The sequence below is a fragment of the Nerophis lumbriciformis genome, linkage group LG01, assembly GCF_033978685.3.
Source record: "Nerophis lumbriciformis linkage group LG01, RoL_Nlum_v2.1, whole genome shotgun sequence".
Lineage (NCBI taxonomy): Eukaryota > Metazoa > Chordata > Actinopteri > Syngnathiformes > Syngnathidae > Nerophis > Nerophis lumbriciformis.
Genome location: NC_084548.2, coordinates 55,065,404 through 55,092,809, shown reverse-complemented (window position 1 = coordinate 55,092,809; position 27,406 = coordinate 55,065,404). Strand labels below are relative to the sequence as shown.

The window sequence follows — 27,406 nt, the reverse complement described above, 5'->3', positions numbered from 1 at the left end:
GTATGTGTTTATGTGGTTTCAGCATGAAGCATGGATGATAAGGATGTTAAAATAATTCAAACATAAGGTCAAGCATGTTCTATCTGTGTTGGCCCTGCAACTACCAGCGACTTGTCCAGGGTGTACACCGCCTTCCACCCGATTGTAGCTGAGATAGGCTCCAGCGCCCCACCCCCCCGCGACCCCGAAGGGAATAAGAGGTAGGAAATGGATGGATGGATGTTCTGTTGTGCACACATCTTTTCCGATATTTAAACACAAATAAATTTTGTAACAGGTGAAATCTCAAACAACTTTTTATTGAGTCCAGCAATATCTGTAGAGAAAATACAAAACAGAACAGTCTTCGAAAACAGTCTTTATTTTGCTTAACAATTTACTCAGGAGTAGTTTCACTTTTTGGACTGAAAATAGTTTATGGGATTTCTCATTTGCAATTCATAAATACACCCCCCCGCAACGTATAAATAGATCTGAAATAGCTCTTTAAAACACATTTAAGCAGTATTTCTATTGGAGCATGACACTTAAAAATACCAGTAAACCGCTAACACACAACATTGCAGACAAATACAATTTTTGACAGAAAATCGTAAAAACAAAAATAACTTTAAATATGGCACATGTGCACATTCTTCAGCAGAGTATGCAGTCTGGAATACCTTTCTATAATGGGTGCCTTGTTGTGCACCCTACCTACAAAAGCAGAATATATATATTATCGATAGAATACAAATATTACGTGAAGCCCTTTACTGGGAAAATGTGTTGAATTGTAAAATTAGGAAAACATGGCTTACAAATTTGGAAACAACGGTTGTATTTAAAATTTGGTAAAATATTTATGGTATAATGTAACGCGCTTACCATGTCTTCAGTTATTGTAGGAACCCTGGCAGATTAGCATTTGCACTTTTTACTGCTAGACACAAATGCTTACTTACTGTATTCACAAAAATCTTAAAACAAAATAGCACAGCTGTATAGGTCCAGATTTTTCAGCATCTAGGTGTCACAGTGATATGTCAAAATCAAAACCAACCAATAGGGACGAGATGAAAATTAAATGACTTTATATGATGTCAAGAAGCGACATCATAATTAGTGGTTCGAGGTTTCCTTCCGATAGTTAAAGAGTAATAACATGCTGGCTGGCACTGTGTGTCTGAGAGTATAACACTAATGCAAATGTTCAAATTGTCAGATGCTGTCGGTGTGCTGGTAAGGCGGCACTGCGTTATTCCATGTCATCCTCATCAAAGATCCGTGGCTCAAAACTGCACATTTCCTCATAGGTTAATCCTGTAAATAACAAGAGCATATTGTGAAACTAATATTTTTACAATGAAGAATACAATCTGGGTATGGTCTAATCCAATACATAATCAAATATTGCAAAAATCATATATAACGCCTCTAAACCTGATCCAAACAGCCAAACTATCACGTAAAGGCTCTGGTTAGTATTGCGTGACATGCTGTAAACAGACAGACAGCAGCTGCAAGGCATTGTAGCACACTTGCTAGCTAACACAGTTGCTGAAGCATGAGTCTATTAGCCTAGGGCTGTTCCCACTTTAGTTATGTATAGTTAAAGTTAAAGTACCAATGATTGTCACAAACACACACTAGGTGTGGTGAAATTTGTCCTCTGCATTTGACCCATCCCCTTGTTCGCCCCCTGGGAGGTGAGGGGAGCAGTGAGCAGCAGCAGTGGCCACACCTGGGAATAATTTTGGTGATTTAACCCCTAATTCCTTGCTGTTGCTTTCCATGCAAAGAAAATAAAAATAGCTAAAAGCAATTTGTGCGACACGGATGGACATTTGGACATTATACATTTCAACAACAAATTTGATAAAACATTTTTAATATCACACAAGGAAGTATTGTTTCTACACTCTTGTAGTGCTTTAAAATGTTTCCTTTTGGCACAATTCTGGAACCAATCAAGCTATGCTTCTTCCCACTCCATTTGGACATGTTCAAAATATATTTAATTGAAAATATTTGATGAAGAAGGAAGATCATCCATTCAAGCCATTACCGTTTTGGAAGATTATTTTTGTGGAATAGAGAGCAGCTCAGTCGCCAATATTATCGATTAAAAGAGAAGCAGACGGACAGCTGCAAAGGCTAAAATGTTCATCTTTCCCGTGACTAAATTGAATTCAAAGTTCTGATTACCTGAAAGCCCCGTTTACCCTACACACCAAATCAAATTTTTTTGCCCTCAAGTGACAGATTTTCTGTGTCAGTCTAAACGCTCCAAAATGCTGTAAAACAGATCTTTTCGCATCAAATTCAGGCCACATCAGGAGGTAGTCCAAATCCGATTGGAATCTGATCTTTTCAAATGTGACTTCAGTCTAAATGGCAATGTATGTGACTTTTTCATCAGCAGTGGGCGAGCTACGTCATTTGCGTGGGCGGGGAAAGACAGCCCACCAGCGGAAGTGGATACGTCATCACATCGGGTTTCGGTGAGCAAAGTCTATTTTTGATGACCGTATTTTTGGTGCATTATTAGTCAATATCGTGCAACTAAAAAGACTTATGTAAATATATGAATATATATTAAGAAATAACGATTGTTGAAGGACCGGAATTGCCGCATTTGCTTACATGTGAGTTGAAAAATAAAGCTAATGTAGATCCACACTGATGTCTGTGCCTCTGCTACCTAACAGCCATAAAAAGATTAGGACCCTCCCAAATATCCATCCATCCATTTTCTTCCGCTTATCCGAGGTCGGGTCATGGGGGCATCAGCCTAAGCAGAGAAGCCCAGACTTCCCTCTCTCTAGCCACTTCGTCTAGCTCCCCACGGGGGATCCCGAGGCATTCCCAGGCCAGCCGGGAGACAGTCTTCCCAACGTGTCCTGGGTCTTCCCCGTGGCCTCCTGCCGGTCGGACGTGCCCTAAACACCTCCCTTGGGAGGCGTTCGGGTGGCATCCTGACCAGATGCCCGAACCACCTCATGTGTCTCCTCTCGATGTGGAGGAGCAGCGGCTTTACTTTGAACTCCCCCCGGATGACAGAGCTTCTCACCCTATCGCTAAAGGAGAGCCCCGCTACTCGGCGGAAGAAACTCATTTCAGCCGCTTATACCCGTGATCTTTTCCTTTCGGTCACAACCCAAAGCTCATGGCCATAGGTGAAGATGGGAACGTAGATCGACCGGTAAATTGAGAGCTTTGCCTTCCGGCTCAGTTCCTTCTTCAACACAACGGATCGATACAGAGTCCGCATTACTGAAGACGCCGCACCGATCCGCCTGTCGATCTCACGATCCACTCTTCCCTTACTCATAAACAAGACTCCGAGGTATTTGAATTCCTCCACTCGGGGCAAGATCTCTTCCCCACACCCTTTCCCGGGCAAGAACCAATGGATCGGACATGGAGGTGCTGATTCTCATCCCAGTCGCTTCACACTCGCCTGCGAACCGATCCAGTGAGAGCTGAAGATCCTGGCCAGATGAAGCCATCAGGACCACATCATCTGCAAATCCGGGTGGACGAGTTCCTTAAGTCTCTGGATGCTGTGGGGCTGTCTTGGTTGACATGACTCTGCAACATCGCGTGGATATCGGGGGCGGTACTTCTGGATTGGCAGACCGGGGTGGTGGTTCCTCTCTTTAAGAAGGGGAACCGGAGGGTGTGTTCCAACTATCGTGGGATCACACTCCTCAGCCTTCCCGATAAGGTCTCCCAAATATATTGCACTATATACATCCATTCATACATTATATTACCGTATTTTCCGCCCTATAAGGCGCACCTAAAAACCTCCAATTTTCTCAAAAGCTGACAGTGCGCCTTATAATCCGATGTGCCTTATATATGGACCAATATTGAGCCACAACAGGTCTCGCAACTACGAGACCTTCTTCTACTAAGCGCATCTTCTTCTTCTACTGGGAAAAATGAAGTCGGCGGCTGCTTACCGTAGAAGAAAAAGCACTTCTTCTTCTACGGGGGAAAATGAAGTCGGCGGCTGCTTACCGTAGAAGAAGAAGCGCGCGGTGCATGCTGGGATATATGACTGCGCGAGGCATGCCGTTTCATTTCCATTTGTGTGTTTATGTAAAGACCCCAAAATGGCTCCTATTAAGATACGCTTACGAGGCAGAGTGTGGTCCGAGCTTTAAGGAAGGCAGGAATTGTCACTGAACTGCTAGACAACAGCAGTGACACTGACTCAAGCATGTTGGATGCCGTATTCGCCCAACTGTTTAATTCGGACACTGAAGAAGAAGAATTCGAGGGATTCGTGGATGAGGAATAACTTAATAAAGTGAGCTTAACATGTTTATTTTGTGTGTTGTGTGACATTAACATTTGAGCAATGTTGAGTTATTGATATATTGTTATTGCTTTGCACTATTTCGAGTGTTACTATATTGTGATTGCACTAACGTTTGATTTACCGTAACAGTATCAGACTGTTTTTTACGTGTTTATTGAATCGAAGAAAAGTTCTCCTCTACTATGTGATATAAATGTTGCACTACATGTTGTACCTTGCTGTTGTTAAAAGATAAACAAAATACCACGTCACTTACTTTACCTCGGGGAAAATAATAAAACAGCTGTTTATTCACTTTGGGAGTGAACTGAGTTGTCAGAACGCTGATTTGTAATCTATTAATAAAGTTTGACTGACCTGACTGTTTTGTTGACATTCCCTTTAGCGCAGCTCCATCTAATGGATGCATAACATAACCCCAGCCTCTACTGTAGCGTCTATTCTATGCGCCGTATAACGCGGTGCGCCTTATAATGCGGTGCGCCTTATATATGAACAAAGTTTTAAAATAGGCCATTCATTGAAGATGCGCCTTATAATCCGGTGCGCCTTATAGTGCGAAAAATACGGTACTTTAATTTCTTTTCACGTAGAAAACAGTAATTTTTAGGGTTTGGCGACCGTATCTATGGTGGCGACTTTTATTTTATTTCATAGTGATAGCAACTTCCTTGTTCATTTACTGAATCCGGTCAACTTCCTTTGTTTTCACTTTGTCGAACTGCACATGCAAGTGACATCGAGGCCACATTGGGGCCACATTGGGTCTTGTGCGCGTTTGTACTGAAGTCTGATAAAGATCACATTTTACTGGCAGTGTAAACAGTGAGCTGAATAAAATCGGATCTAAAAAAAAAAAATCTAATTTCGGCCACATTGGCTTGCAATGTACGGTAAACGTAGTCTAAGAATGAAAGCAGTGTGTGCCATTGCACACTTTTAAACAGATATTTTTTCCCACATTACAATTATTTAAGTTATGATTAACATTGCAACTCACTTTTTGTTGTCATTAAGGTTTCGCCACATTTAGTGAGAAGTGAATAAAATAAAGTTGAAGTCCTTTCTTTTTTTGGAAGATTCAGAATTAAATGTTTGTCCTCAGGGTGCACCATAAATATCAGATAAATAAAAATTGAGCCAATATGAGAAATTATGACCAATATATACCAATAAATACGATAACATAAAAAAATGGCGCCAATAAAATCTTTTTTTATATATCTCTCATGTGTTAAGATTACACGTACTGCAATCACTGTTTTGAAAGCCTACGAAAATGCCTGTGCTACGAAACAAGCTGCGCCAAAGCCAGCTTCAAAGAAAGGTTTTCAAACTTCAGTTAAATCAAAATTTAAATAATAATTGATTTAAGTTATCGGTCTTAAGAAGCAGAACGTTAGCTGTATCAAGATCGGCTTGGAAAAATATATATTGTGCATCCCTATTTTGTACTGAGTTTTGCTTTATTCAATGTTAAATTGAATCATTGATTGATGCTGTTGGGTCTGAAGACCAATCAAAAATGCTATTAAAAGCTATGTACTCCTAAAGGTTATATAAAAAGCAGCGGCAGTAGTGCAAATCAACATCAATTTCTACCTGCTGGGGAGCAGAATATTTCTTGCCAAGTGTACAAGTTGTCAAAATTGGGCAAATTACATGCATAAAAAATAATGTAAGAAGAAAGGAGAAACAAAAGTTGGGATCAAATTGGTATTGGTAAATAAAAAACGTTATGGTATCTGATCATCACTAATACAAACACCCCTGTTTGAGTATAGGACAATAATGACATACGTTTCCACTCTTCAATGGGTAGGTCACGGCTCTCAAAGCTCTGGTCGTACGGCTCCGCCTCTGGCTCGTCATCCGGATCGTGGTACTGAGTGAAGTAAGGGTGGGCCAAAGCCTCAGCAGCTGTTATACGCTTGTCGGTATCCAGAACCAGCATTTTCTCAAGAAGGTCAACAGCTAAAAAAATTGACAGCATCAAATATTATGTAGGAGTGGGAAAAAATATAGATAAGGCAACATAACACAATATTTTTTGTAATTACATAACATTGCATTTTAATGTTTCAATATTTTTTTTTTTTTAATTACACATTTTATAAAAAAATGTATGTCATGTTTTGGGCCATTTGTAATTAATGGACGACTTCTGCACTTCCGCTCTGCAAAGTTAGCAAGGCAGTACAAGAAGTGGACAGTTAAGTAGCAGTATTTAAGTGGAAAGAAAAGTGATGCATTTTATAATTGAAATGATTGGAAATTGATCATTTAAATGACATTGTTTTTTTACTCAGTTAATTATTACTGTCATCTAGTGTACATATATACACAATGTGTACTTTAAGTTACATTTTAAATTTACTACTGAACCATGTAGAATATCGCATCAATCGCCATATCACAATACTGTATCATATTGTGATACGTATCGCATTGAGAAGTTATTGCCAATACCCAGCCCTATTAAATATGCATTATTCCAGGTAACATTTGAACAATTAAATTAGGAAAAAGTGTTGTGTTGTTTTTTTCTGATCTCACCTTGCGGGTTGGCGCCAATAAACACATCAGCAAAATTCCTCTTGGGCATGTGTGGCAAGGAGCTGATGTAGTTCCTCGCCTGGGGAAGTACAAAAGAGTTCAGTCAAACTCTTACAAGCAGAAACATGTTGGACACATTTAGTACAGTTTGTCTCATAAAACACATCATTTCATGCTCCATGCATTAATTTGTTGCTGTTGATAGCAACTATTCTTCTAACTCGAGTGAGCCTTGATAGCACAGTATTCATATTTAATTATGGTTACATTATTACATCCATCCATCCATCCATCTTCTTCCGCTTATCCGAGGTCGGGTCGCGGGGGCAGCAGCCTAAGCAGGGAAGCCCAGACTTCCCTCTCCCCAGCCACTTCGTCCAGCTCCTCCCGGGGGATCCCGAGGCGTTCCCAGGCCAGCCGGGAGACATAGTCTTCCCAACGTGTCCTGGGTCTTCCTCGTGGCCTCCTACCGGTCGGACATGCCCTAAACACCTCCTTAGGGAGGCGTTCGGGTGGCATCCTGACCAGATGCCCGAACCACCTCATCTGGCTCCTCTCGATGCGGAGGAGCAGCGGCTTTACTTTGAGCTCCCCCCGGATGACAGAGCTTCTCACCCTATCTCTAAGGGAGAGCCCCGCCACCCGGCGGAGGAAACTCATTTCGGCCGCTTGTACCCGTGATCTTGTCCTTTCGGTCATAACCCAAAGCTCATGACCATAGGTGAGGATGGGAACGTAGATCGACCGGTAAATTGAGAGCTTTGCCTTCCGGCTCAGCTCCTTCTTCCCCACAACGGATCGATACAGCGTCCGCATTACTGAAGACGCCGCACCGATCCGCCTGTCGATCTCACGATCCACTCTTCCCTCACTCGTGAACAAGACTCCGAGGTACTTGAACTCCTCCACTTGGGGCAAGATCTCCTCCCCAACCCGGAGATGGCACTCCACCCTTTTCCGGGCGAGAACCATGGACTCGGACTTGGAGGTGCTGATTCTCATCCCAGTCGCTTCACACTCAGCTGCGAACCGATCCAGTGAGAGCTGAAGATCCTGGCCAGATGAAGCCATCAGGACCAAATCATCTGCAAAAAGCAGAGACCTAATCCTGCAGCCACCAAACCGGATCCCCTCAACGCCTTGACTGCGCCTAGAAATTCTGTCCATAAAAGTTATGAACAGAATCGGTGACAAAGGGCAGCCTTGGCGGAGTCCAACCCTCACTGGAAACGTGTCCGACTTACTGCCGGCAATGCGAACCAAGCTCTGACACTGATCATACAGGGAGCGGACCGCCACAATCAGACAGTCCGAAACCCCATACTCTCTGAGCACTCCCCACAGGACTTCCCGAGGGACACGGTCGAATGCCTTCTCCAAGTCCACAAAGCACATGTAGACTGGTTGGGCAAACTCCCATGCACCCTCAAGGACCCTGCCGAGAGTATAGAGCTGGTCCACAGTTCCACGACCAGGACGAAAACCACACTGTTCCTCCTGAATCCGAGGTTCGACTATCCGGCGTAGCCTCCTCTCCAGTACACCTGAATAGACCTTACCGGGAAGGCTGAGGAGTGTGATCCCACGATAGTTAGAACACACCCTCCGGTTCCCCTTTTTAAAGAGAGGAACCACCACCCCGGTCTGCCAATCCAGAGGTACTGCCCCCGATGTCCACGCGATGCTGCAGAGTCTTGTCAACCAAGACAGCCCTACAGCATCCAGAGCCTTAAGGAACTCCGGGTGGATCTCATCCACCCCCGGGGCCTTGCCACCGAGGAGCTTTTTAACTACCTCAGCAACCTCAGCCCCAGAAATAGGAGAGCCCACCACAGATTCCTCAGGCACTGCTTCCTCATAGGAAGACGTGTTGGTGGGATTGAGGAGGTCTTCGAAGTATTCCCTCCACCGATCCACAACTTCCGCAGTCGAGGTCAGCAGAACACCATCCGCACCATACACGGTGTTGGTAGTGCACTGCTTCCCCTTCCTGAGGCGGTGGATGGTGGTCCAGAATCGCCTCGAAGCCGTCCGGAAGTCGTTTTCCATGGCTTCCCCGAACTCCTCCCATGTCCGAGTTTTTGCCTCCACGACCGCTGAAGCCGCACACCGCTTGGCCTGTCGGTACCTGTCCGCTGCCTCAGGAGTCCCATGAGCCAAAAGAACCCGATAGGACTCCTTCTTCAGCTTGACGGCATCCCTCACCGCCGGTGTCCACCAACGGGTTCTAGGATTACCGCCACGACAGGCACCAACTACCTTGCGGCCACAGCTCCAATCAGCCGCCTCGACAATAGAGGTGCGGAACATGGTCCACTCGGACTCAATGTCCAGCACCTCCCTCGTGACATGTTCAAAGTTCTTCCGGAGGTGGGAATTGAAACTCTCTCTGACAGGAGACTCTGCCAGACGTTCCCAGCAAACCCTCACAATGCGTTTGGGCCTGCCAGGTCTGTCCGGCATCCTCCCCCACCATCGCAGCCAACTCACCACCAGGTGGTGATCGGTAGAAAGCTCCGCCCCTCTCTTCACCCGAGTGTCCAAAACATGAGGCCGCAAATCCGATGACACAACTACAAAGTCGATCATAGAACTGCGGCCTAGGGTGTCCTGGTGCCAAGTGCACATATGGACACCCTTATGCTTGAACATGGTGTTTGTTATGGACAATCCGTGACGGGCACAAAAGTCCAATAACAAAACACCACTTGGGTTCAGATCCGGGCGGCCATTCTTCCCAATCACGCCTCTCCAGGTTTCACTGTCGTTGCCAATATGAGCGTTGAAGTCCCCCAGTAGAACGAGGGAATCACCCGGGGGAGCACTCTCAAGTACTCCCTCGAGTGAATCCAAAAAGGGTGGGTACTCTGAGCTGCTGTTTGGCGCGTAAGCGCAAACAACAGTCAGGACCCGTCCCCCCACCCGAAGGCGGAGGGAAGCTACCCTCTCGTCCACCGGGTTGAACTCCAACATGCAGGCTCTGAGCCGGGGGGCAACAAGAATTGCCACCCCAGCCCGTCGCCTCTCACTGCTGGCAACGCCAGAGTGGAAGAGAGTCCAGCCCCTCTCGAGAGAACTGGTTCCAGAGCCCTTGCTGTGCGTCGAGGTGAGTCCGACTATATCCAACCGGAACTTCTCTACCTCGCGCACTAGCTCAGGCTCCTTCCCCCCCAGCGAGGTGACGTTCCACGTCCCAAGAGCTAGCTTCTGTAGCCGAGGATCGGACCGCCAAGTGCCCTGCCTTCGGCTACCGCCCAGCTCACATTGCACCCGACCTCTATGGCCCCTGCTATGGGTGGTGAGCCCATTGGAGGGGGGACCCACGTTGCCTTTTCGGGCTGTGCCCGGCCGGGCCCCATGGGGACAGGCCCGGCCACCAGGCGCTCGCCATCGTGCCCCAACTCCGGGCCTGGCTCCGGAGGGGGGCCCCGGTGACCCGCGTCCGGGCGAGGGAAATCTGAGTCTCGGTTCTTGCATTTCCATAGAAGTCTTCATGACTAAAATATATTAGACAGAACTCCCATTATTGCCTGGCAATTTTACCACAGTGTGTGCAGTTGAATTTGCGTTCTCAAAAATGTCACCAAGCCATAATTTCACAGAAAAAGGTTAGAATGAATCATAACCATGGTCAACAATTACAATAAAAAGCCTCAGGGAAACCTCAGTGACCTCAGGGAACATGCTTTTTTTTGCCGTAATAGACTACAATGAAGCGTATGTAGCACTTGGCTTCACGGTAACCACAGTGGAAGAAGATGAGGAAAAACCGGTGAACATGCAAACTTCACGTGCTGTTTCCTTCAATGTTAATAAGCTTACAATGTTATGCAGATGTATAGTTATAAAAAATGTTTTAGACAAATTATACTAGGGTGGAGAGTGGAGGGGGCCGCAAAATATTTTTTTCTCCCAGCACTTGGCCAAAGTTTTCAGGACAATATGAAAGTGTGGCTCTAGACAAATCAGAATTGTTACCATGTTTAACTATACTTATATTATATATACTATTATGCTTACATACTTAAAGTTTTGTGTCCATATCTAGTGCAATACTTTATGCATGGATACACTTGTGTATGCTTTTGTGGTGCAACTTTCTTTATGTAAACACATTGGTTAATGCTAAGTGTGCAATAGGGCTATCTGCAATAATAACCGCACTTTAACTAACTCGGCCAAAAGAGATGTACATGTTCTTCCTTAAGCCCACTTATTAAATGCAACAAATAAACACACTTGCACTTTACCACTTTTATTGTACTGTTAATGATGTCTGATGATTGTGCTTTTATGCACATATTTGTTTTTTCTTACAAACTTTATTGTATGCACCAACAACACTGCAGATGGAAATTAGCCTTTGGCTACAATCTGGCACATTTGTAATGTCCATTAATGTGTATTGTCCCAGGTAACATGTCTCCCATTATAATCTTATGACTGACTGAAGGGAAGGGGCTCGGAATATGTTTGCGGTAAAATTTCATATGAAGTATTCATTCATTCATTGACATTTTACATTAACTATACTGTACAAGCTGCACGCTCCGCTGCCCTGCAAACAAAATTACTTTAAGTTATTCCCAAGTTTTAATTGAGACGATATAATAAAACGGTTGCTGAAATGTGAGGGTTGTACTCATTTTTTGTAAGATATGCTATAAATATTTTTGATGCACAACAGCGGTGCTCACATCGGTCAGAATTCAAGCCATAGATAATAACTGTTGCGGGACTGACTAATTATTCTAATAATACATGCATCAACATTATTATGCTGATAAGAGTTCATATGAAAGTCCCCTGGCTTACATGTGGAACGGCTTACCTTTGAGTGTTAGACAGGCCTCCTCTCTTCCTGTTTTTAAATCGCTCTTAAAAACATACTTTTATTCCATGGCTTTTAACACTGAGTGATATCCATCCTGCTATGGCGTCCCACAATGCACCTGCTGTGAACCTGTTTTTATGTTTTATTTATTTATTTTTTATCGTGCTCTGTTTGTGTTGTGGTGTGCTTGCTCCTTTCTCTTCTGTTATCTTTTAACCTGCCCATTGTACAGCACTTTGGCTACCTCTGTGGTAAATTTTAAATGTGCTTTATAAATAAAGTTGATTTGATTTGATGTGCTTCTTGGCTTCACACTCTGTGGTCTGTAATAAAGCATGCGAGGAACGTGCTCACCTCATGGCTGGGCATCCTGTTTATTAGAGATGCTGGGGGCGTTCCTGTCAACCGCATTATCTGCTGAAGCTGGTTTATGTCTACGAAGTTTGTGTCAAGGGGAGTATTGCGACAGGGGCAGAGTTGGTTAAGAAGCCTCTTCTCAACGTAAGTTGACGGGCACTGCGCCGTTACATTGAGAAGCACACTTCACGCTTCAAAGCCAAAGGAGGTGAAAGAGGAAAGACACGACAAGAGTTTGCCATACAGTTAGTCAGCGAAAGCCGGTGTCCCACAGCAAACAGCGTATTGTGTGTTATCACAAACCCCGAGATATGTAGCGAAGAAAACATGCTGTCAGTGAGGTAGCACACTCATGAAGGTGTCGCAACACTTGGGCTGGGAAAACCAGTGAGAGCAAAGCCTTGTGCGACGTCGGCAACTCACACAATCTGAAGAAATTTTCATCAAGAGCTCAGGCCCTGGTGTTCCGACGAGCAGCATGATTAGCTTCAACTGATCAATGTCTACCAGCACAAGTTAAAGGAAGACCAGACAATAGACAGGAGCCTGAGTCTTCAGTTTCCTTGTGATATCCGCTGTCATTGTGTTACTGTAGTTACAGGCGTTATCTCACACCTAACTTGAGAGAGCAGAATGGAAAGAAGAGGCCTGTTGTGTGGCTTCTTTTGAGCGCAGCCGTTAGTCTGAATACTATCAAAAGGGGAAAGGATAAGCGCAATTCTGACATTTCAGCAGGAGATGAGACCCGTGCAAGGACTAACTGTGGTGAAAAATGGACCATATGGAGTTGAAGTGAAGCAGGAGTAGAGGCAGACAAGTAGAGCATTGACAAATATGAGTTTCTAAAGCTAGAGGAAAGTGAGGAGAATGTTCCCTATCTGTGCTAGTCAGAACACCTAAGGCTGTCTCATGTGTGAAGAGAAAATTAAGAAAAGCTTTCGTTATAATGTTGTCAAAAGCATGAGCACAGAGAAATACTTGTGCAGAACTAACAGCGACTATAGAGTCTGATCATTGCAAATGACAAGGATACGGTCAGTTCCAGGGAACAAAGTTCTTCCAGTGAGAAGTTCTGCCATTATACACCCCACCGACCAAATATCCACTGCAACACAGAAATGAGAAACGTGAAACAACAGATCTGTTTTGTTTGGGTGTGTTTTTATGTCCCTCTACCTGTCATGTTGTAATGCATCCAGTTCAACATGATCTCTGGAGCGCGGTACCAACGGGTGGCCACGTAGCCAGTCATCTCGTCGTTTGTGTGCCGTGCCAAGCCAAAGTCCAAGATCTGACAGGGGTTTTTAGGGGATGACAAAAGGAGCAGTGTTTGCTTCGTATTATAAGCAATATAGCGGGGTGGTTTTTGCCCAACTCTAGCAGCAAATCACTCACCTTCAGCTCGCAGTCCTCATTTACTGCAAGGTTGCTTGGTTTCAGATCCTGACAGGAAGAAAGACATGGAAGGAAATGTTAGTAATGTGCGGCCAGAATAATGCTATTTTATAAAAACAGTGCTTTAATAAATATTTGTGTATAAGAGCATGTGCCAAAATTAAACAGAGGTTTTAATTTGTTGACTATCAACACAACTTACACACATAACAAGCAAGAGAACACTGTATTTAGCAAGACACACAACTAGAAAAGTACTCGGATAGCACAGGCCTCCGCCAAGGCCTAGCTTCTAATGGTAAAGAACCCTTTAAAAATTCCTGAATCCAAGTGGTGATTCAGATGACCCCCAAAATGTGATCACTATTTCCTTATCCCATTTCTCACATTTCCTGCAAGTGTAATCTAAATCCGCCTGTAACATTTGGAGCTACGTTGCTAACACACAGATAAAACAAACCCCAGCTAATTGACGGAATAAATGTAATTGCCAAGTCCGTGCGTGTTTGTTTTGTTCGCCTATCGTTACCAAACAAGCTGCAAGAGGATTCACTCTCAATGGTCTCAGCGTTTTGTGTTCTCTAGCGGAATGAAATATATGGTGTGAACCCTCTTGACAATCATCCACTCTCTTTGTATCTGTATCTGTAGGTGGAGGCGGGACGGAGCCACTAGCATAAAACACACACACAGAAGAAGTTCAGCCTCGTAACTTAAGGTAAATAGTACAATGATCCAGATCACTCCAAGATGTTATCCCATTCCTGCCATTTCCTGAATGTTTCATTAAAACCTGCTCAGAAGTTTTTAAGTTATGTTGCCAACTACCTGGCTAACAGGCAGACAAAAAAGTGATTGCATTATCTCTTGGCGAATGTAACATAGGCCTAAACAAAATACTCCGGCAGGACGTAGTCCATGGAGGTCTATACGGACTCACGTTCACCTCCACAAGGACCGTGCGTGCAAATTTTACAAATGGACTCTGCTTCGTGCACTGTGGCACACATAACACTGCTTGGCAAGGTAACACACACACACACACACACACACACACACACACACACACACACACACACACACACACACGCATTATCTTTGTATGTAGTCAGCTAATGACAGTGATTTAGCAAAGTTTAGCTACCAACATTGCTATCTTTGAATGTATATTCTATCATAACAACATTTTGACTGAAAATTGTTTGTTGCTTATTTGGGATTTAATTTGTGTATGTGTGAGTGCTGCCTGTGTGTTTGAGACAGCGGTGGGTGACAGTCTGACACCAAACTAATTCCTGGGGCTGACAGGCAATTTATATTCATTATAATTACTGGTAGTAGTTCTGAGAAAATTGCAAACAAATTAGTAACAATTGCTTAATTAAGAATTCTGTCACAATGTGGTGCCGTGTTTTAAAGAAAATAGAGTGCACTACTTGGTAGCAACCAGCAGAGGCGCTGCTGATTCTGAATTTGAGTGTTATTCTCAACTTGTTTACTTTCTGAAAAATAACATGGATTTTGGATTTGGACATTGGATTTTTTAACTCATGGTCTTTTTAGTAATGTTCCCACCGCTCTGTTTAAATACCAGTTCCAAGATGAAGTCTCCACTAACCTTGACACACTTTTCCCACCACATTGATCAGGTCAAACTGACATTTAAGTCATGATTTAAACAAACAGAAAATTACATTAAAAAAGGCACTTACTCTGTGAATGATGTCAGCTGAGTGGATGTACTAGACACACATGTTGAAGAAGATATACATGAATGTTAGGTGTTATATTTGATTTATTCAGTAGTTTGTGTCACAACAGGTGTATAATACAAAATAAAACCCACCTTTAACCCTCGTAGGATCTGGTATATGAGGAACTGAACGTGGTCATCTGTGAGTTTCTGACATTTCACTATGTTGTTGAGATCAGCACCCATTAAGTGAGTCACCAGGTACCTGCCAATTAGGTAAACAACACAGACAATAATTAAGGAAGAACAGTCTACTTTCAAACAATAGTGTTCTGTGCTTTTTGTTTTACTAATAATTTCAACTGAACTGGCAAAGCTGCTTGTGTCACAGGCTTCTCACACAAATGGAATGCCATGTGAAAACAAAACACAAATAAATGGCCATTGAGAGGCCGCATCAGTGTTTAATAAAGCCCAAACTGCACTTATGGAAGTGGGGCAGGGCAGCATATTCGACAATATTCTTCAATACAGAGTAGGCAGAGTGGAACTTTAAAGCAGCGGTTGAACTCGTTCTCAGCAGCGCAACACTGAGCAAAGTTCAGCCGCCTTGGAAAACGAGGATATAAATAGTGATCTCTGTTTTGCTCTCGCCTATAGAAACAGGGGCAATTCTGATGCTATGAGAAGCCTCGCCACAGTGTGATGACTGTGTGCTATTTTAAGGACTGAGGGGAAGCGGCTCATGGCACCTGCATGCCTGAGACATTGCATGCCTATTAAACGGCATACAGAACATTTCCAATGTTAAAGCACATGTGCATGTAAAGAGAGGTCTGACGTTGACACTAGTTAGGATTGTTTCTTAGTGCCTGCAGACAGACACGACCTTGCATATTTATCAAACAGTAGCAGCAAAGAAACCTCAATTTCAACATTGCTTCAATAGCACAATCTGTACAACGTACTGTACTATTCTTCTCTTATATGCTGTGCAATGCTTCAGAATGACTCATGTTGCACAAACAGCATGTATGCATGATGTTCGATTTGTTGCAACACTTAACGCATTGAATTAAATCAAAAAGAAAAGCCTACACATTCCCTGCTCAATGACATATTTTACACTCTAAAAAAGCCTTGAGAGCAACTTCAGCAAACCACTTCTGCAAGATATTAGGAATAAAAACACAGAGAAATGAAATGTACACGTGTTGATGTTACAAGGCACAAAGATGAGCAGAGTGGAAGGAATGTATTTCTAAGTATTTGGCAAAGGGACATTCTTGTGTTGGTTGGCGCCCCAAACTCCCAGCACTTCACTCTAATCTTCCTACAAGTCGCTCAGTGTGCAGGGACGTCCACGCGCACACACACAATGTACGGTACATCTAATTACGGAGTCAACATCGAGCTGCCTACTTCCTCATTTATAACAACTGAAGGCAGAAAAATGTATTATGTTTTTGTTAGCAAAGCAGCTACATGGTTTCAAATTAAAAAGCAGGAAACAACTACGGAAGTGTCTGCTAAGTTGCAGCAGCTGGAATGTGAGCATTAACTGAATACAAATCTAACAGCGTGTTCAGTCAGCTGGCTTGCCTCCAGGTGTTTCCCAGCCTTATAGGCCTTCTGCCTAGAAACTAACACTACATTTACAAGACAAGGATGTAGGGGGAAAAAAAAAGGGAAAATGTTTGCACTTGTGTCAAGTTAAACATTGCACACAGACAGTGACAGACCACTAGTTGGCAATGTCACTATGTTAAGAAGCATTACAGACACAGATGCATAGCAACAGCTTCTTGCACCAGAAAAAAAGTTATTGAGTAACATAATGTAGCTATGTGGTATGCTAAGTAACCTAAATTGCGCAAGTAATGTGACTGGTGAAGCAAATGTACTTTGCTAAATAAGCATTATAAAAAAATACACTCCTCTAGCAATGTTGCGCCATTCCTGTTATGATTGTGACATATGCACATTTCCTTCATTCTTATTATGCAGACATGCTAGTACAATTAAAAAAAAAACACCCTCTTGTTGTGGTGGTTGCATTTTTGTCTTAAGTGTCATCGTTATGAACCAAAACCACACAGATATGATCCGGGCGTTGTTTACCAAACATGTGGATCATCTAGTCTGCTTGGAAGCAAAATCTTGTGCTGCTCAAGTAAGAAAGGTCCAAAGTTCCACGACATGGACCAGCGTTAACATGATAGAACAAGACATGCGTTAATTTTACGGTCTTATTACAGTATATCTCAATTTGTGTTAGGAGAAAAAGCAGGGTTTTTTTTTTAAATACATGATTGCCCTGTTTACATTGCTATCAGATTCTTTGCCCTTAAGAGACACAAATCAGGTTTTTTTTGCCAGTCTAAAGGCTCCAAAGTGCTTCAAATCTGATCTTTTGGCATCAGATTCAGGCCACATCAGGAGGTAGTCCAAATCCAATTGGATTCTGATCTTTACAAATGTGACTTCGGTCTAAACGCAATGCAACCAGTATGTGACTTTTCCGTCAGCTTTGGGCGAGCTAGCGGAAGTAGATATTTCATCACAACATCCGGTTTCAATGAGCAAAGTCTATTTAAGACAACCGAATTTTCGGTGCATCACCGGTCAATAGTGCACAAATAATAGACTACATGTAATATACAAATATATGTTTTGATTCCAAAGAATTAGTGATTGTTGAAGGATCGGAATTAACGCTTACATGTGAGTTGAAAATTAAAGTTCCCGTAGATCCACGCTGATGTTTGTGTCTCCTCTACTTAACAGCCATTAAAAGATTAGCACCTCACAAATATATGACACTATACACATCCATTCATACATTATATTACATGAATTTACTCATTTTTAAGGCGTGGCGACTTTTATTTTGTAGTAGTAGCGACCTCCTCCCCGTCAACGTCCTTTGTTTTCAGGTTAGCGAACTGAGCATGCAAGTGACGTAGAGGCCACATTGGGGGCCACATGCGCGTTTACAATGGAGTCTAATAAAAATTAGATTTTACTTTCAGTCTTAGATGTGCCATGATCCCATATTACAGTTTTGACTTTGCTATTTTCCTGAACGTTGTATAATTTCCTGTCCTGGTGCTCCTATTATAGTTTTATTTCCTGTTTGATTAATGTTTTGCTGCACCTTCACTTTCTGTTCTGTTTCCTACCAGCACCAGGGCCTTTGGGCCGAAGAGATTTTGGGGCCCCTCCCCAAACCTTTTTTAAGTTAACAAAAAAACAACACACAAATCAAAAAGTCAGGCAAATATGCAAAGTGATGTGCTAGCAGTTGTGTCATTCTCTCAGGAGTTCAGCTAGTCCATGCAAAAAAAGTTCCCAGACTTAGCAACTGCATAATTGATCCGCAGTGCAATGTTAAAGGCCATAACCATCCATCCATTTTCTACCGCTTGTCCCTTACGGGGTCGCGGGGGGTGCTGGAGCCTATCTCAGCTGCACAAGGGATTAAAGATATTTTCATTTATAAAAAAATTAGTAAAGACACAGGATTTTTAATACACTAGACTTACACATCTGTGAACTCCTTCAAACTGGTAGCGGGGCTGAAAACATCAAAGAGGCCGATCACCTGGAAACAATGACATAACCAAGGGTCGTCCAATCAACACAATGAGACGAAAACATGACAAAAGACAAGACAAAAAGTTACTGGACAAACATTTTCATGCGTCATGTGCTTCAGCAACCGCAGCTCTCTGTAAGTGCGCTTAGCATGGATGAGGGACTGGAACGGCCTGGAGAGCTTCTTCACAGCCACTTTCATGCCAGTCTTCATATCATCAGCAGAACTGATAAAAAACAAAAAAAGCACAAATGTTACTGTCAATGAAGTTAGAAATCACTTCCTGTAAAGCACACATGAGCATGCAAACTGGAGACACACAATGGCTGAAAGAATGTGAGTTATGTTGACAGAAATGTTTTAAACCTCAGAAACAAGTTATTTGCAGAGGGCTTAAGAGCTACATCAGCAGAAATGTCCATCTCTCGGCACAATTGCCTGCAGATATGACTGTCTCCAATCCAAACATCCCCTTCAGACTTGGTGCACTAGCACTCAGAGACCACAAATCAAACTGAACTAATAAAAAAAGTGCATTCTTGAAAATGTTGATGGACACAGAAAATAACACTGTGATTATTATTGTTGTTGTCATGTGGAGTGTGGCGTACAACTGTCACTGTAGACTAGTAAAAGTTTTTAAAATAACTTTATGACCCTTGCCAGCTTGATCATGGATCCTCTAAAAGCTTTTTGTTGTCAGGCATGGCTCACATAAGCCTAATTTTCTTGTTCTGGGCAAAACTCCAAATGTTTGAGAGGTTTTTATTCAATTTAAGTATCTGTAGTTCACCCCTTCAAACTCACCATCTTAAGGGCTACTGCTATCAATTTTTTTGGTAATCGAGTCATCTATCAAATAGTTTGTTTGATTATTTGAGTAATTGGATAAAAAAAAAAATAAACATGTTATAGTTTCACTACATATTTTGAAATAAACTTTTTCTGCTTGCCGTGATCTCCTTTTTTTGCTGATAAATGCACATCATCAACATTGAAATTTCACTTTTATCATGCATGCATTAATATAAATTAAAACCTCTCTGCACTGTTTACCGCCATATGGATCATGACACCCACACCCACCCCTCTCTATTGCAACAGCCGTGCAGAAACTATGTCTGCTTAGTTAAAGTTACAGGCACTCCATTCGGTCCAGATTGTATACATTTTTATTAGTTACAATCATTAAAAAAATTAATTGAAGTAACAGAATATAAATCGAAGCTTTTTTTCCCCAAATAGAATTAATCAATTTAAAGGGGTCCTGTTATGCAAAACCAACTTTTCTTACCTGTTAGCAACTGTGTTTAAGTATTTGGGATCTCTATAAGTCCCAAAAATGTGAAATAAAACCAGAGACATAGTAGAGATATTTCTAAAACAATTTTGCGTTACTCCAAACGAGACGTTTTATAATTTGAGATTTTAGTGACGCATTTTGCCCTAGTTACATCAGCGGATATATTCATATAAGGCAGAGGTTTATCCAAAGAGCTTAGCGCGAGTCCGCCATTTTTAATTAGTTGTGGTCTGACGTTGTAGTCAATAAGTTCCTTCTTTTTCTCTCTACTGCTCGCTAGTGTTACCATACCCGAGTTATTGTGCAGAAATATGGGGAAATAATTACAAAAGTACACTTCGGTCACTAATTGTGTTACAAAAAGGTCAATTAGGAAAATGCACAATGCTGGATATAGATAACATACTACCCCTTTATTTATTGAATCAAGAATATTGAAATTCAATGAGTTGGTGAATCCTGTTACCCATGAATGTACAACAATTCTTCTCAACGAAAGAAGATAAATATAATCTTACAGAAAAATGTAACCTAAGACATTTGTGTGCACACACAACACTAAAGACTTTTAGCATAACAGTATGTGGAAATTACATTATGGAATGGATAAAGTAAAGAAGTGAAACAATGTACTAACATGATCCACTTTAAAAAACTGTTCAAACTACAAGTGTTTACAAAGTACAAAGAAGAAGTACACTGGTAAATGTCTTGAACATTGGTTAAAAAAATATATTATCTTATTATTATTAATATTATTATATTATAATATTACAATATTATTTAGCTCATCCTAAGTGACTTACCTAGTTATGAAAAAAAATGTTGTATTTACACAACACCAATTGTAATGTGTGAAATGTTTGAAATGTGTTCATACAAAGTACAGGGAGTGAACATACAGTATGTATAAGTAATTGATATGAAGTGGAAAAAATTAAATAAGCATTGATTCTTCCTTCTCCTTTTTGGACATGTAAAGAATATGCTAAAATTTGATGCGTCATTTTGAAACTATATTTGTTCAAATAAAACCAATCTGAATCTGATTTTGAATCTACCCTCTTGTTGTTGGGCAGACTGGCTTGTATATATATGCACATGCCTGGAGGAGGACTTTGACATTCAAATACCGTAAAATGGGCCCACAAAACCCCACATCATCTGAAAGCGGCTTGAAGATTGTCAGTGAAACAAAATCTATGCAAAATTTTGACCAAAGCACCACCATCACATGTTATGAGACGACAAGGAAGTCTTTTAAAATTAGAAAAATAAATCATAATATGACCCCTTTAATCAATTAATCATTGCAGCCCTAATCTTAATCAGAATTACCTTTATTGGCCAAGTATGTTTAGCACACAAAATTTGATTAGGTAGACTGTGCTCTCTTTGTTCAATTTAATAAACAAAGAAACACTACAAGAGAGCGCAGTACCATGGCGGCCACGCGTAAACCCCAGGTGTACTAAAAGTCTGACTTCAATGATCCCTTTTGAGTTTATTAACTCAAAGGTTAACATAATTTTAAGTACTATGAGGTATTTTTGGTTGTTCTCAATAAAAACATGAACAGTCAAAACAATACTGTGTTGTATTTTTTGTTAAAGATCAGATCACATTATGATACATTTATTGTAAAAAGCATGAAATTCTGAAAGGTTCTTGCAACCATATTTTTAAAAAAATGTGTTAATCATGGTGACCACTGGACTCAACTACTGCCCACAATTGTGATGTTTTTGGTCCACAATTGTGCAGCCCTGATACAAAGTCAAAGTTGCATGATACTTGAAGTAGCCAAGAAACGCCCTGTGATGAGATGGCGACTTGTCCAGGGTGTACCCTGTCTACCGCCCGAATGCAGCTGAGATAGGCTCCAGCGACCCCCCGCGACCCCAAAAGGGAAAAGCGGTAGGAAATGGATGGATAGATAGCCAAGAAACACAATGGAATGAGACACAAAGGAAACAAAACAATTACAGTGCATAGACTGGTAGGCAACCACTGAGTAATCTGACTAGCAACAGATTATCCTACTACCCGGCAACAGAACAGCTGTCCTCTTACATTTTGCAAAACAAACATCTGCCAACTGAAGCAAGTGCACTGTTGACAACATTTTGTCCTAGATACTCTCTGCAACTTGAATTGAGTCCATTCTAACAAAGATTTTGACACTGATACTTTGGGCATGTGCTTAAAAGTTATTTCCTCCATTTGCCACTGTGCACATTATTAGTCAAAGTGGTCATACTTAGAAATCTTATTTTCTCATTAACCTTCATCCATCCATCCATTTTATATCGGTTGTCCTTCTGGTCACGGGGGGCTGGAGCCTGTCCTAGCAGCACTGGACGGAAGTCAGGGAACGCCCTGGACAAGTCACTACCTAACCGCTTAGGGCTGGGCCAAATGTGTTTGATAAAACGTTTGCGATATATATATATATATATATATATATATATATATATATATATATATATATATATATATATATACGTACCTATACTGAAATCTTTTAACCAAGTTTTATTGAAAAAAACACAAACGACACATTCAAAATGATTTCCATTGAAGAAGGAACATTACTGTATGTAAGAACACTGTACTTGTACCGCAAGTAAAAATTGAATGTGCATATGAAAACAACACAAGCATTATAAACAAAGTAATATGGCAGAAACAAAATAACATAATTAAGTAAAAATAAATGTGGAAATTGTGCAAGATAGCACTTTTTTGACATAGGAAATAAACAAATAAAACACAAATGTAAGAATTTTGCAAGATGGTACCTCATGGCCATAAGACATATCTGCACTTTTTGTCCATATAAATAAAAAATATTGTGTTCATCATATATGAGATCTAGTCTTACACATAGGGATGCACGATTATGGCCAAATTAATAATTAAGATTTTTTTTTTATCAATAGTGAAATCACAATTATTAATCCGGATTATTCATTAGGTTAGGTAAAACAGTGTTGGGTTGGGGTGTGAACGTAATGTCTAATAAGGCTATAAACGTAATCCATATATTTAAAGAAGAATTAATAGTATTAATATGTCACCCTTTTCACAATACATGATGCCTGTATCACTGAGTTTATATTTCAATAGAGAGAAGTATGTTTTTAAATTATGTACATTTACATCTACATGTTGGATTGGGACAGATCCATTAAGAGTTTTGAGCATAAATATGTTGTAAATGAATTAAATATACACCATAAAACATTAACAAAGTGCTATGTCACATGAATGTTTCTTAAAGTAACTTTGTGAAATAAAAGTTGTTGACAACATGTAAAATCATGGTGTTTACTTTTTGATATCAATATAAAGCAAAGTTTGGCTAATGAAGATAAAGTCTAATAAACTTTGTTCTTTTCCAACAACATCGTGTGTTTCAGCACAACAGTTTAGCCAACTAAAACAAACACGAGTGATACCTCTCACATTTAATACACAACCTTCACAGCCTGCGTTCAATTCGAAAAGACGATAAAACATTTTAGCGAGTATTGATGTTATCGGAACACTGAAAAAGTTGTAGTTAAATAAAAGAAGTGTGAGCGTCCCAGTAAACAAACTAAAGACTTTATAAACAAGTTGTGCCAACGTTCCCAACACATCGCCTGCTGCATGTTTCCTCAAGTCATTAACTCTGTCACAGCAGGACGCTGTGTTGAGAAAATTAAACAAACATCTCCTCCACTGTATACTTTTAGTGTGGGACAAATGCGTCCGTCTCCAATATTGTCAACACCTGTCATTTAATAGCAGCAGTGCGCTCTTGAACACATGCTGAGACTACAAGGAAATAAAGCGAGGGGAAAGGAAGTTAAACGAAGGGCTCGGCTCCGTTTAGTCCGAGACGAACTCTACGAAGCAAAGTCTGTAGTTGCTTTGCACCATGTTTCAAGCTAAAAGACGTTAGTATGCATGCGCGGGCACTGCTGTGACTCCTTTTTCAGGAAGGAAACAGTGTTGCCTAAAATGCATTAATAAATGACGGTTTTTCGATAATTAAAAATGTAAACGGTATTGCTAACCGCGGTTTATCATTACACCGTTTATTGTTACATCCCTAATATATCCATCCATCCATTTTTTTCCGCTCATCCCTTTTGGGATGGCAGGGGGTGCTGGAGCCTATCTCAGCTGCATTCGGGCAGAAGTACAAGTCGCCACCTCCAGGTCCTTAATATATATATATATATATATATATATATATATATTTTTTTTTTTTTTTTGTGGTTTGTTTTTTCCGGAAAGAATGAAGCATTGTTGCTTGGATGAACAAAGGCACTCGGGGTCTGGTAACTTAACAAAACAGGAAGTGATCAGTGAGCAATGGAGTGACAAGCTAAACAGCCAATTGCATAATAGTATCAACTAGCATGTTTGGTTGTGCCAGCTTGCTGTCTCGCTGTTGATTCTCTGCATGCAGTGAGAAGAGACGGTAACAATGACTAGTGCAGAGAGCAGATAAACTGTGGGCAAAACAGGAACAATTTGGGGGATTTTTTTCAAACATACCGTAGTGCTTGACCACGCGCACCTATTCTTTTCAACCCTCATCCGTTCCCTTTTCGGATGTACGGAAACAACAGGTAGGAACTAAAGTGAGGGACTGTATAAATAAACTATAACATGCTACTTTAAAATTATAATTTAGTCCAATAATATCTACATAATAATTATTGTAAAACATGAATTAATTTCCATACTTGAGAATAACCAACAAAATTTCATGTAACTTCCGGCAGTAAACTTGTAAAAAAATGTTTTTTCCCACGTTTCTGTTTACATTTTCACATTGGCACTATTTTGTTACACTTTATTTAGCATTTCTTACATATTTCTTAATGTTAGCACCTTAATTTGAAGAGGTCACTGTTAAGTGTTTACTGTGTTTTTAGAATTGTGTCCACATTGATTGTTAGAGCAGTGTTTTTCAACCTTTTCTGAGCCAAGGCAAAAAAAAAATTTTGAAAAAATCCCGAGGCACACAACCAGCAGAAATCATTGAAAAATGAAACTCGGTAGCCGATATTGACAATAAAAAGTTGTTCTCGCAATTGTTGGATATCAATTCAAACCATAACCAACCATAGCTCTTGTCTCAAAGTAGGTGTACTGTCACATCACGCCGTGACTTATTGAGTTTTTTGGTGTTTCCCTGTGTGTAGTGTTTTAGTTCTTGTCTTGCGCTCCTATTTTGGTGGTTTTTCCTCTTTTGTTGGTATTTTCCTGTAGCAGTTTCATGTCTTCCTTAAACGCTATTCCCCGCACCTGCTTTGCTTTCACTCAAGACTATTTAAGTTGTTTTTAAGCTTCTTCGTGGGGACATTGTTGATTGTCGTATCATGTTCGGATGTACTTTGTGGACACCGTCTGCTCCACACGCTGTAAGTCTTTGCTGTCGTCCAGCATTCTGTTTTTGTTTACTTTGCAGCCAGTTCAGTTTTAGTTTCGTTTTGCATAGACATCCCTAAACTTCAATGCCTTTTCTTAGCGGTACTTGCCTTTTATTTATTTTTGGTTTAAGTGTTCGATACCTTTTTACTTACACGCTGAATCCCGCATATTGTGATCACCACAAACCATGTTCCCGACATCTACAAAGCAATTAGCTACCTGCTGCGTGTTCTGTTTGTGTTGTGTTGTGTTTGCTCGGTACTCGTTTTATCTTTTAACCTGCCCATTGTACAGCACTTTGGCTACCCCTGTGGTAAATTTTAAATGTGCTTTATAAATAAAGTTGATTTGATTTGATGCCGCCTACTGATTTGGAAGAGTATTACATGGTTATTCTGCCGAGCTCTAGACAGCACACTCGACAACGGCACATTTGCGGATTATAATTACTGGTTTGCAAAATATATTTTTAACCTAATCAGGTGAAATTACATAATCTCGCACGGCACACCAAACTATCTCACGGCACACTAGTGGCACAGTGGTTGAAAACTCTGTTGTTTCCAATGGTTGTGTTGACATTTCCTTTCCTTTCTGCCTGTAAAGCTGAGGGGAATATAATCAGAGGAAGGTTACAGAATGTGAACATTTAATATATATTTCTCCTAGTCCATATTTTTCATAGGTCGTAAAACATACCAATAATTATTGATATCGACCAATTAAAAAAAAATTGATACAGTTTTCATCCATATCGCCCAACTCTAGCCTAGTTAGTTTAAAGCAGCATTATCCTCAGATAACCCTAAATAACCACTTAGGGGAGAATTCGACATTTTCCATGCACCTGAAAATGAATAAGTTAATGAAATGCTACCAAAACACAACCTGTCTGATTATAGACTTTGCTTTTTACGTGCATGTCATGACAGTAGCAAGGTTGTCAGTTCCGTCCTAAGAAACGTAGACATACGTCAGCTACGTAAGAGTGTACGTATTTAGCATTGTACGACAGTTCGACGTTACAACTATATGTGCCGTTCCTGGAATACGTGTTTGAATGTGCATGCAAAGGCAGTGTCAAGTTGACCAAAAGAGATGATATTTCAGTGTTTCAGTGCGTCAGCGAGTACTGTTTTCGAGGCTCTACCTTGCTAGCAAACAGTGCGGACAAGCTAGCGGAACTTTAGCATGAGTACCGTAGGCCTCATTGATGTGAATGAGGGGGGGTCGGGTTGGATAAACACATTCTTACACAAATCATAAATTGTTTTACCACACGGATCCATAGGCACCAGAGCCGACTGGCGAAAGGTTCTGGTAGCGCTCCGGGACTTCCCATATCGCCTTGTTGACTTCTTGCGGGTAAAACTTGGGTCTCTCTTTCTGCGACATCCCTGCAAAGGCAGCTGTCGACCACCGACTCGTCTGTCTGCACTCAGCTCGGACTGCAACTTCTACAAACTTTTTTGAAGCGTCAACACAAATGTTTTTTTCGCCCCCAACCGCGCCGTCCGACAGGCTTATGCAGAGTACGATTCGAGTTGCGAAATGCTGCTAAAATCCCCGTTTGATGCACGCACGTCTTGAAACATTCACGCTGTTTGTTCCTCTGTCGCCCACTCAAACTCTCTGAGTCTCCGACTCCTCCAGGCAAGGGAAGGGAACTTCACCCTGCTCTGCAACCAAGTCTCGCGAGAACTGGACGAATTGAAACCTGTGCCGTATTGTCGCCCTATTTAAAAAAAAAACGTGACGGTGTTCTTAAAAATGTGCTGCTGCATTAAAAAAAAATACAACCAGTTGCATAGTTCGATAGTAAGCAACATAAGTAATGGAGAGATTTTGGTGACATTTTCAGAATGTGTCGGACAAAGGTTTTTGTAATTTTATTATCATTCATACATATATGAGCTTTCATTCTG

The 27,406-nt window shown here is 41.2% G+C and overlaps 1 protein-coding gene across 2 annotated transcripts; it reads right to left on the bottom strand.

The window, feature by feature from the left end:
- Positions 1-345: 345 nt before the first annotated feature.
- Positions 346-27,187, bottom strand: mapk14a (mitogen-activated protein kinase 14a). 2 transcript variants are annotated; one of them, XM_061987330.2, is made up of 12 exons: positions 26,758-27,187; positions 18,842-18,971; positions 18,693-18,751; positions 15,301-15,412; positions 15,167-15,196; positions 13,455-13,502; positions 13,236-13,350; positions 13,093-13,164; positions 12,483-12,562; positions 6,869-6,947; positions 6,113-6,286; positions 346-1,302 (listed from the first exon to the last, which is right to left on the bottom strand). In XM_061987330.2, the coding sequence occupies exons 1-12, from the start codon at positions 26,874-26,876 to the stop codon at positions 1,238-1,240; spliced, it is 1,083 nt and encodes a 360-aa protein (XP_061843314.1). In that variant the 5' UTR covers positions 26,877-27,187; the 3' UTR covers positions 346-1,237. The 2 variants fall into 2 exon arrangements, with proteins under 2 accessions (XP_061843314.1, XP_061843304.1); XM_061987320.2 differs by lacking the exon at positions 12,483-12,562 and adding an exon at positions 12,057-12,136 and having other exon boundaries at positions 26,758-27,185.
- Positions 27,188-27,406: the final 219 nt, after the last annotated feature.